The sequence below is a fragment of the Austrofundulus limnaeus genome, unplaced genomic scaffold (assembly GCF_001266775.1).
Source record: "Austrofundulus limnaeus strain Quisiro unplaced genomic scaffold, Austrofundulus_limnaeus-1.0 Scaffold3, whole genome shotgun sequence".
Classification (NCBI taxonomy): Eukaryota; Metazoa; Chordata; class Actinopteri; order Cyprinodontiformes; family Rivulidae; genus Austrofundulus; species Austrofundulus limnaeus.
This window is the reverse complement of record NW_013952405.1, coordinates 6309140-6320196: the sequence shown is the minus strand read 5'-3', so window position 1 is coordinate 6320196 and position 11057 is coordinate 6309140. Positions and strand designations below refer to the sequence as shown.

General features: G+C 39.8%; 1 protein-coding gene across 1 annotated transcript in view; it reads right to left on the bottom strand.

The window, feature by feature from the left end:
• The window catches only part of smc5 (structural maintenance of chromosomes 5), a 14330-nt gene that overhangs the window by 1807 nt on the left and 1466 nt on the right, over window positions 1-11057 (bottom strand). Inside the window, exons 2-21 of the mRNA XM_014019728.1 lie at window positions 10627-10768; window positions 10047-10099; window positions 9671-9833; window positions 9436-9570; window positions 9162-9302; window positions 8908-9069; window positions 8632-8703; window positions 8299-8554; window positions 7750-7904; window positions 7344-7457; window positions 6919-7013; window positions 5960-6092; window positions 3439-3612; window positions 3133-3302; window positions 2898-3021; window positions 2136-2258; window positions 1929-2054; window positions 1745-1840; window positions 1382-1486; window positions 1172-1291 (exon numbers count right to left, since the gene is read on the bottom strand). Of these exons, the coding sequence (XP_013875182.1) occupies window positions 1172-1291; window positions 1382-1486; window positions 1745-1840; window positions 1929-2054; window positions 2136-2258; window positions 2898-3021; window positions 3133-3302; window positions 3439-3612; window positions 5960-6092; window positions 6919-7013; window positions 7344-7457; window positions 7750-7904; window positions 8299-8554; window positions 8632-8703; window positions 8908-9069; window positions 9162-9302; window positions 9436-9570; window positions 9671-9833; window positions 10047-10099; window positions 10627-10768 (2659 nt within the window). The remainder of the gene's footprint in view (window positions 1-1171; window positions 1292-1381; window positions 1487-1744; window positions 1841-1928; window positions 2055-2135; window positions 2259-2897; window positions 3022-3132; window positions 3303-3438; window positions 3613-5959; window positions 6093-6918; window positions 7014-7343; window positions 7458-7749; window positions 7905-8298; window positions 8555-8631; window positions 8704-8907; window positions 9070-9161; window positions 9303-9435; window positions 9571-9670; window positions 9834-10046; window positions 10100-10626; window positions 10769-11057) is intronic.

The following is an 11057-nucleotide window of genomic DNA, read 5'->3' as shown; positions in this document are numbered from 1 at the left end:
GTTGTGAACATGTTATTTGTCCTCCGTGTCAGATGTTTTACTGAAGTACATTCAAGCAGACAACACATTAAAGCTTTTGGGACATTGGTACACTTTTATTTATAAGGCTTTGCTTGGGCAGCTACCATCTTACATCTGTGACCTAATCACACGAAAAAGAGTTGATTCACACTCTTTGCGTTCAGATGATTATTTCTTGCTCTCTGTTCCATTTCTCCGTACAGAATTTGGGAAAAGGGCCTTTGTTTACTCTGCCCCATCTACATGGAATATGTTGCAAAAAGTCTGGAAGTTAACAGAATTGATCCCATTGAGCACCTTTAAGTCCAGATTGAGGGCATTAGAGACTACGTCTTTGAACTGTCAATGTTTTTATTAGTGATTGTTTGTTTTGTATTTTAATTGTGTAATTTTTATGTAAATGTATACTTTTTGCTGCCTCTTGGCCAGGACTCCCTTGAAAAAGAGGTTTTTAATCTCAATGGGACTTTCCTGGTTAAATAAAGGAAATAAATGTAAAACAAATTTCACACTGCTGACATGAACAGTTGTTGAGATTTTTGCATGTAAAGCAACAGGAAGTGATGTCAAAGGGGAATGTCTGCTTGTGAACAGAGCATTGATAAAATGTCTGACAACACAGACTGTAGAGAAGAATCTGATGTTTCTTTAGATTATTTTGAGTCATTATCAGAGAGATGAAGAGTCAAAGTTCAAACAATGTTTCAATAAACAAAGATCAGAGTGAGAGWGTTTTCTTTCTTAAAGAGTTCCCCTTTGATGTCACTTCCTGTTTCATGTTGGCTGAGCTAAATCCAAAAGACAATACACTGGTTATGTGACTAAATGGATAAAATCGTGTGTATTATGCCAMGTTTCTTAAATATAAAAATTATTTCTTCGACTTTTTTGTATTTGAAGGATTTGCACGTCACAGGCTCTTTAAAGATCCAGTTATAAGTGATGGTACCCTAAAAATCAACATTTTAAACCAGATGTAGTAGTACAGCACTATTCGATTGTCAGTTCTTTACAAGTTTTACAGAAAATACAGTTTGATTGTATATATAACATATCTTGTGGATTCAAGTATTTTGTCTCATAGTTGCATAGCTGTAAAAAAATGAAATAGTAGAGTTATTAACATATAAAACTGTGTGGCTAATTTTACCTCGTTCTCCGAGTGCAAATCGACCTCTCCTACACACTGCATGGAGCGAAAGAAATCACTGAACTTCTCGTTTATCTGTTCAACCAGCTGCTTCAGGGGGTTGAGCCAGCGTTCCTTGGCCTGTGACAAACAACACAATCACAACACATAATAAACAGCAGCAGGTTTAACACTTCAGAATAAATACTACAGTAAAGTAAAACTACACACCCCTGAAATCTTCTGTCTGTAGTCGTTCAGGGCATCGGTCTTCTTCTTAAGCTCGTTCTCAAGATGTTTGATTTCCTGCTCTCCCCTGTTGTACTCTTCTACAACCTGCGAGGTGGAGAGCACCAACGGAACAAATACATTACATTTCTGATCGTAACTTGTGCATGATAATATGCTTGGCTTAAAATCTACAGAACAAAAAGTATGATCATTTAAAGCACTAATATCACTTCAGGCTTTGTTCATAAAAAAGCATTTTATTTGAGATTACTAAACCAGCTACAACACAAGTAAATATTTTTCTTTGTAGTTTAAAGTTCTCTTTGCTTCTGAAGGGAAATAAAAAAGTTCTTAAGCTCTTACGTTTTCACTGAGAGTAGTGAAGCACTCAGCTCTGGACCGCACCTCATTTAGCATGGAATCGATRTCGTCCAGCGTGTCTGGTAGTTTGCTGAAGCCCTGCGTGAACAAAACAAAGAACCATGAAGTTCAAAAAGCCTCTACAGCAACAATGAGTTTAACTCTGAGGTCAGAGATGAACACAGACGTTACGCAGGTCTTCAGGTAACGCTGCATTTGGCTGCATCTGACAGATGGACATGGCCCGCTTCAAATGACCCTTGCATTGTTCCGACAGCTGCACCTTCCTCTGCTCCAGACGGATGCATTTTTGCTGTAAAGGCATGGGGAAAGTTAGCACGGATGAGCCGATGGAGTCCTTTCCCAGATGACTGTTGGTATGAGAAATTCTTACGTCCATCGTCTTCAGCTCAGAGGCGCATTCTCTACAGTCATTCTCAAGCTTGGTCTTCTCTGCTGTTGACCCAACCGTCTCCAAAGCCAGATACACCTTCTCTATTGTCAGCTTGGTTCTCAGCTGCAGATGATGAGTAAAAAAAAAAAAACATTAGAAGGGTACAACACAAAGATGACCTGGAAACTTAAATTGGAGGTAGACACAGAAACCATACTATAACGATTAAAAATGCTCTTTAATGAGTGCTTTTCTTAAATTTAGCCCAAAAGTAAGGAAATTAGTGTTTGGTAGATTATTTCTTTGTTGTAACAATGCTCCTTGGTAACAAACCTTATACCGTTGTAAAGCCTGTTAATTTCTGTTTTAAGTGTCACATTTGTAAGGAACATGCATCTGTGGGATTTGCAGTAGAGCTCAGTATGTGGGTTATGCACATGAAAAATTAGTCAAATCTTTTCTGCCGAACAGTTTATTTTACTGTTGCAATTGACTTGTTCTGAGCTTCTGGTCCCCCCAGATGCAGCCAGTCAATTCAATTCAAAAATACTTTATTGATCTATTTATTGATTTATTTATTTTGAATTGAATCAAGTGTCTGATAAAAGATTTATTGCCAAGAAGCATTGTTACAACGAAGAAATAATCTACCAAATAAAAATGTACTTACTTTTTGTGCTAAGTTTAGATTTTCAAAGCATTTCTAGAATTAATGCAGAGGATTATTGCTCAGATTTTGGTTTAAATTTAAATTTTCCATACCTTCATTTGAGCTATGAACGCAGTGACTATGGTCGTCTTCTGGAAATTGACGACTTGAACTTTCTCTTTAGTTTCCTCTTCGATCTTCTTCAGGTCGATGACATTGTTCTCCATTTGCCTTAAACTAAACATTCGAAAAGAAATACCTAGATCAATTTAGAAAGCCTGAGTTAACCAAACCAGTTAACCAAACTTCATCTCTATAAGACCTTCTGGTGTTTTAGCAGAGGCTCACCTGTCTTGTTTGGTGCTGATTTTCTGCTCCAGTTGTCTCTTCTTCCCCTTTAGTTCAGAAAGACGCTTCTTCTCTGACAGCAGCTCGTTTTCACGGCGATCCAATGCAGCCGCCTCTTTCTGCAGCGCATTCATCCGTTCACCAAAGTCTCGTAACTTTACCTCACAGGCCTGGTTGCAGCACAGAGAAGCAGCTTCAGCTAAATGCTAGAATGACTCCATTACAACATAGCTAACACATCGAGGTCCCCTCTTTTCAAATGAATAAAAACACGGATGTTCGAGAAAAGGGTTCAGACTTCGTCACCTTCAGCTGCTGCTCCAGCTGCCGTTTCTCCTCAGCGTCCACCGTGATCGAGAGGTACTGAGACTGGTTCACCGCAGAGTTACTGGTGCTTATTTTGTTGGAATAAAAGGACCGCTTTATGTTGTACTTCTCGTCTGTTGTGTAGAACACCTTGAGGTAGGGCTCCTCGATCACCTGCGGGGAGGGAGAACATTGAAATAGCAAATGTCCGAGAAAAGAGCTTTCAAATATAAAAATAAACAAGATTCATTTTTAAATAAATAAGTTTGTGATTTTAATCAAAAAGAAAATATAAGTAGGTCCTCTGGATAGGTTCTTCTTTAGTGAAATGTTTCGTCTCTCCTAGGGCTGCCAAAAACGGTTATTTTTATAGTCACAGATTTTTTTCTTGATTAGTCGACTAATCGGATCATACGTTAATTGAATATAAACATACAGCTTATCGTGTCAGAATGCAGCTGCTATTATATATAACCATCGTTAGATTTTAGCTATATGCTACTGAAAATAATTGCTGTGGAAGACAAGTTCTGCCTTACAGATATTGCACAGGTTTCTCTTTCATTTTCTTAAAATGATCCCACACTTTTGAGCTCCGTTGCCGGGTAGCCATGATACCAGAGCCTGTCTGTATAATGTCTTGTGACGTCCACGGCCTACCCCAGTTACCACTACTGTGCATGTGTGTCAAGGACAGAAAGGTAGATGTGGCAGTGGAAGGTGTCAAAGCAGTTTGGAGAGAAAAACAAAGAACAAAAAAATAAATAAATAAACGACTAATCGATTATTAAATAAGTCATCGACTATTTTAAAGGGCCAATATTATGTGTTTCTCAGGCATATATTTAAATACTATACATTAATAAAGTATCTAGGTCACCTTTAGCTGTTATTAAAAAGCTGTTTTTATGTTGAAATAGAAAATAAACTTGTCTTCTCATCACTTCCTCTTCTAAACGCCATGAAATTGAAATTGGCCTGTCTCTTTAAGAAAATCCTCCTGCTTCTGTCCCTTCACTCGTAGGTTGGGGGCGGGGGTCGCGCGTCCGAGGATGGTTTGTTTCCCGTGTGCGCTATGATGCAGTTTACTTGGCGTCTGAAAAAACTTTTCCTCAAAGGTATTTTGAATCTGAAAAGTGCTTCACTGAGTGAGAAATAGTGGATCTCAGCAGACAGCTTAAGTTTCACTTTTGCTCTGTTACTGCCGAGAGCCTGCAGGAGTCATGGGCGGGGTGTGTGGGGAGGGGGTGCGCTCTGCCATGAGGAAGTTCGGCTTAAAAGACACGTCACAGGGGCGTTTCTGTTACCAAAAGGCGTTTCTAGTCCCCACCTGTCATTTTCCTCCTTGGCATGGTTTCCTAAAAAAGCTGCAGGATTTCTCAAATATGCATGAATGAGTCAGAGCAAGTCTTTGGGCATGTTTTTTATGAGAGTATAACATTATAACATGATATAAAACTCAAAAAGTTGATTTTACATGTTATTGCCCCTTTAATAGTTGATTAGTCATAGACTAATCGACTAATCGTGGAAGCCCTAGTCTCTCCTTCAAGAGACTTCTTCAGTCTGATGAGTTTCAGATGAACTCAGCCTTATAAGCACTGCCTCCACATGGAGGACAAACAGGTTGGTCACATGCAAAATGGAGGACAAACAGGTTGGTCACATGCAAAAGAGGGCCATTGCCTAACAATAGGCTTGATTAGCTCTATTTAGTCACATGCAAAAGAGGGCCATTGCCTAACAATAGGCTTGATTAGCTCTATTGTTCCTAGAGTCATGTGCCCCATCACTTGACCCGTGTCGTGTTATGTGTATGTAGTGAATGCAGGCAGGGCTCAACGTCCCCTTGTTTGTTTATCCCTCTTTTCCTCTTTGTGTTTGTTATTGTTAGGGCCCTGATTCACACCTTTTGCTCACAGGGGGCTGAATCATACTTGCAATGACAGCGTTGTAGGAGGAGGACAACTGGACACGAAGACCTCCACCTCTGTTTAACGGTGGATGGTTTTTCTTCACAAAGATGGCTTCCTTTACTCCTCTCTCAAAACAACGGTCCTCTCTATCAAGGATGAGAACATATTCATCCCTGAAAGAGTGACCGCTGGCCTGTAGATGAGTATAAACTGCAGAGTCCTGGCCTGTAGATGAGTGTAAACTGCAAAGTCCTGACCCGACGATGTAGCTCGTCTGTGCTGGCTCATTCTTTTAAACAGTGGCTGTTTTGTTTCCCCAATGTATAACTGATCACAGTCCTCCTGACACTTAACAGCATATACTATATTACTATGTTTTTGCCAGGGAACTGGATCTTTGGAACTGGATCTTTACCCATTCAGAGGACCTACTTATTTTTTCTTTTTGATTTTTTTCCTACCTGGATTACTGAGATGCATCAGGACACTTTGTGATTTTAAATTTGGGAGCATCACATTCAATGACTAGTCAGACTGAGCATCCTGAGCATCCTTTTCTCTGTTCTTCTACGAAAATTTGAATGCATGTAACAACAGATCCGTACCGTTTTAATCAAGGCTTTGGTTTGGTCGTTGCCCACGGGCACATCATGCACTTTGTACTGGAAACAGAGATAACTCATCACCTCATCAGGAGCATCAAACATCTCCCGGAGGTAAGTAAAGAACCCAAAACGTCTGCAGATAGAAGACAAAAAATAAAAATAAATAAAAAGCACACATGAAGTATTTTGCACACTTTTACCCCTAATTAACACTAGATGCAGTTCAACTCTGCACTGCTGTGGTGCGCAGTTTGCCACCAATTGTTTTCACCCCAATTTATACAGCATCCGCTCCGCTCCGGTGCGAAGCACAGAGGAAATCCAAGAAGCGTGTGGTGGAAATGAGATTGTGCGATAAATCTAGTGATAAATGTGGAATTCAAAGCAAAATGGAAGACAGACTCCAGACACAGTGAAACTGCATGGCTGTCATTACTTTAAAACTTCTGATTTCAAAATAAAACATGTATYGTGTGTACACATATGCTTCACCCTACGTTTTCATCTGCTTCTCAAATGGACCAATAAATTTCAACAGCATTTGTGTAGAAATATAACCATATATTTATTAATATAGCTAGAATTTCTACAAAATTAGTCTGACTTTGGTGAATTATTTTGAAAATACGGATGTTGTGCTCATTCCTTTTTCCTGCTGGTGCAACGTAATCTTTGTAGACAGACTCTGGCGCAGCTGTGGCATCCGGCTAAAATAGGATTGAATCTAATTTTGGCAGATCGTCGTCCACTCACCACCGCCCTACAGAATCAGGGTGAACACTCATTGATTATAATGGTTGTGAATTWGCTGCAGAGTTTGGACCGGACCGGAGAGGAACCACATCTAGTGCGAATTAGAAAAGAAAGTATACTTGAATAGCAAATTTGCTAAGTTTATTACATTAATCAAATCTAACAGAGAATGGATCCAGGTGCGAAAAAAAATCATCCTCTCTCACCTCAGGGATTCAATGTTTCGAGACGGTGTGCGTTTGGAGCATGACTCCTCTGGAGCTGAGATGGAGTTAACTTTTAGGTTCAGCTTGTCACGAACCTAAGTATAGAATTAAAAAATAAATAAATAAACTGTTAAATTTACACCAGAGGTCTTCTATCCTGTTCCTCGTGACTCTCGTGATTCTATGTGTTTTWGGCATTTCCCTGCTTCAACACACCTGACTGGAAGGAATGGAGTRATTGACAGGTTTCTGCTAAACTTGATGACATTCTGAGTCTGTGATCTAATTATTTGAATTAGGTCTGCTGAAGCAGGGAAGCAGGTAAATCATGCAGGACCAGTGGGTCAGGAGGAACAGGGTTGAAGACCTCTGCTTTCCACTGTTAAGATGCGTGTCCTCTGCCAAAACCTGCACAACATCCTGACCTCAGTCATGAATTTCTCCATGTCGTCTTTCCTCTGGAAGACAAACGATCGCAGGTCGTTGAAAGAGATGTGGTTCTCCACGTACTTTGCAAAGCGATTATCCTTCACGTTGATCTGTGGGATGAAGGCAGAGCAACTATTAAGAATCTACAATTTATGTTTACAGGAAAAAAAATGTGTGTTCTGATGTTTCATTAACAAACATAAGATTCTTATTTCACTCTCCAAGTCATGTAAATATGCACTTATTGAAGTAGTTTAGTTTAATCTAGCTGTATTGCATTTTAACTGCTGTTGAAATATTTTTAAATGCCTTCAAACATCAAAGTATGGCTTTTTTTATATATATAATTAAAATGTCTAGGATCACATATTTTGTATTCATGTAATTATGACTGGGACTCACCACCAGCATCATGGGCTCGTAGACGTTTCCTACAAAGAGATTTCGGTTGTCTCTGAGCCACTGGAGGGCAGTGTGTGTGTCCCTGTGGCGTCCTCGCAGCTTCACCTCTTTGGCATTCATCATGTCGTTCATGTCACTGAGCCTCTTCTTCAACACTGACCATAAAAAATGTTATTTAGTACACAGTAGGGATGTAAATCACCAGCTTTATCACGATACGATATTACATTGATGCTTGGATGACGATTCGATATTTCTCAATATAAAGTCTGTCACAAATGATTTTGATTCAATTCAGTTCAAGACTGCAATCGATATAATGCAATATCAAATGATATTGATTCCCACTGAGCATATGATGACATATATAGATCAATATTTTCATTTTGCCTGGATATAACTGAATCATGAACCACTGAAATCGATATATTGATATAGATCGATGTATTGTTACACCTCTAGTACACAGGGTGATGTCTAAAATCATCCATCCAACCATTTTTTTGTGGTCAAATGGATGAAATACGGCGCAGTTTGGTGAAAACTAACTTCTGGACTCGGCTGTGACGTTGTCTTTCTCCCTGTTCAGGTCGGCCTTCTCGCCTTCGATCTTGGCTCTCTCCTGCTGAATTCCCCTCAGCTCCACGTTAACGGCGTTAATCTGTGGCGTCACGTCCTGCTGGTCGCCGATTTTGGCCAGCTCCGCCTTCAGGTCTTCGATGGTTCGCCGGGTGTTGGTGATTCGCTTTTGGTGGTCGTCCGCCTCCATCTGCTTCAGTCTCAGTGACTGTTTGATGTCATCGATCTGCAGACGAGCCGGTCGTTATTTACTGTCAACATTTCACATTCCAACATTGCTCCTCTTTGATCGATCAGTCCCACCTCTTTGTTTTTACGATCCAGCTGGTCTTGTTTCTGTTTGCACTTCAGCGAGGCTTCTTTGATAGCAGCAGTCTGAAAAACAAGCTCATATTAGCGACAGTTATAAAGATACAGACCAATCTACTGTGGAAAAAGTAAAACGCCATCATTTTAAACCAAAGTCATCTCATGTTGTTTTAGACAAACTTTATAAATAATGTTATGAGAGATGTGTGAGGAATGACTCTCAGCAACTATCACATTTAATTTGAGCTCAATATCAGTATCGTTGTTCACCTTAGCCTTCATTTGTGCCTCGGTGGGCTTCAGTTGGTCATCAATCTGCTGAATCTTGGCCAACATGGGCGCCTGCGCCTGCCTCATAGCAGAAAGCTGCCTCTTGGCGTCCTCTCGCTCTCTCTTCACACCCTCAATTTCTTTGCGTGTGGTCTCATACTCCTGAAGAGTCAAATACATTCAGTCATTCTCTGAAAGTGTGCTTGTAAACCCGCCAACCCTCTTGTGCACAGCCTCCCACGTCGACAGCTCACCACCCATGGCTTCTTCTTCTCCAGCAGCTCGATGATGTCCAGGTGCCTCTTCTTTTGATAGTAGCGATCCACGTCGTGCTTGTTCCTCTCGTTCCTTTGCTTGGCCCTGTCCAGGAAGCTCGTCTTCTCCTTCACGACATTCTGCAGAGAAACACAAAGTCAAAAACGCAACAAAGTGCGATTGGAATAAGCTGACTTACAGCTTAGATGCTGTCAGGAAATACAGTTCCAAACAGCAATTTAAAAAAAAAAGAAAATGTTCTTGTCACTTTACCTCCAGCTCCCGTTCTTTGTTGCGGAAGTTTTTTAGCTCGCAGTGGTACTCATACATTTCTGGTGGTCCAACAGACTTCTCAGTCGCCTCGAGCAGCTCGACTTTAGACATTTTAGCAAACTCACCAACTTTTTCCTGTCCGGAGAAACACACATGATTAAAGAAAATGAGGAACACTACAAGCTAAATCGCTCTGCCTAAGTGAACTGTGAACACTTCAGCTGCGCAGACGTACCTGAGGCAGAAACTGGCAGAGGTTGCTGACTTGGATGTGCAAAGATTTGACCTCCTCCTCCACATTTTTCTGGTTGCAGTGTTTTCCATTTAGCATCCAAAGTGATTGATTGTTCTCCACGTGGATCTCTCGGTTAATGATAACATTACCCCCATTTTTGTACCTTTACCAACAAATAAAAACGATGCAATCAAATATAAACAACTCCTAACATTATTAATGTTTATATTTGTAACATTTGCAGTGAAAAACATTTTAGTTGTTGACTTGCAAGATATGTTTTAAAATTCTGGATGGATACAACCCAAGTATTAACACTAAAGTCTTTGTAAAAGTATCAAAAAAATTAAAATAACACCGATTTTTGAAAACTTACAGTTCGATCTCAACAGAGCCTTTATGGCAGCCACGCTTGACATAAAGACCAACCTGCAGAAAATTACATTTTGTTAATAACCTGAAATAAATGTATTCAATCTTTAACATAAGCTCCGGAGTTCAGGATTTTGTTTAGATTAAATGGCATAATCGCAATGTAACTTTCAAAATAAATGTTTATGTTTTCATTAATGTAGAATTAGATCAACATGAAATTGTAGCGCTTTTTATTTTGAGGAAGGAGACAAAAATATGTGCTGCAACTTGTATCTTTGTCACCGGATATCAACAAATCCCACAAGTTAGACAAAATAAGCCCACTTTTTACATTTCACAAACTCAGATTATATTTCTTATCTGAATCACAGAGGTGGAGAAGTCAAAGACAGAGAAATTTTACAGTAACAGCAGCTTAAAGCTTAAATTAACAGAATAATAGCTCAAATGTAAAATAAGCAGAACAGACAAAAAAAACTGAATTACGGTAGCAACTTATGTACAGAAGATGATAACTAGAAAACAATAAGGAAATGCAGACTYGGTTCATGAACGTGTTTTTGTGTTACTCTGCTCTTTACCTTGTCTCCTCTCCCCAGAATGGCAGTCTTCCCAGCCAGACCCAGACAGATGGCGCACACAATACTCGACTTTCCGGTCCCATTGGCTCCAACGATCATGTTCAGATTGGGTCCAGGATACAACACAGTGTAGTCATATGTCCTGTCAATGGACAGAAGAGATATTTAGTTTCCTGCTGTGTTAAGCACACTGCATGTAGCAGTTTAAAGCAGTGTTTCCCAAAGTTGGGGTCCCGAAACATCAAGGTGGGGTCCTGAATAGATTTTCTGAATTATATTACATTTTTGCCTTAGTTGTTAACAAAGGAGTGAGGTTAGTGTATTTAAAATGGATAACTGTAGTATAAAAATATTGTTACTATGCCCATGTTTTGTTGACCTGATACAAATGTTTATCATACAAAAATAGCTGGGGGCACAGGTCTCTGCTA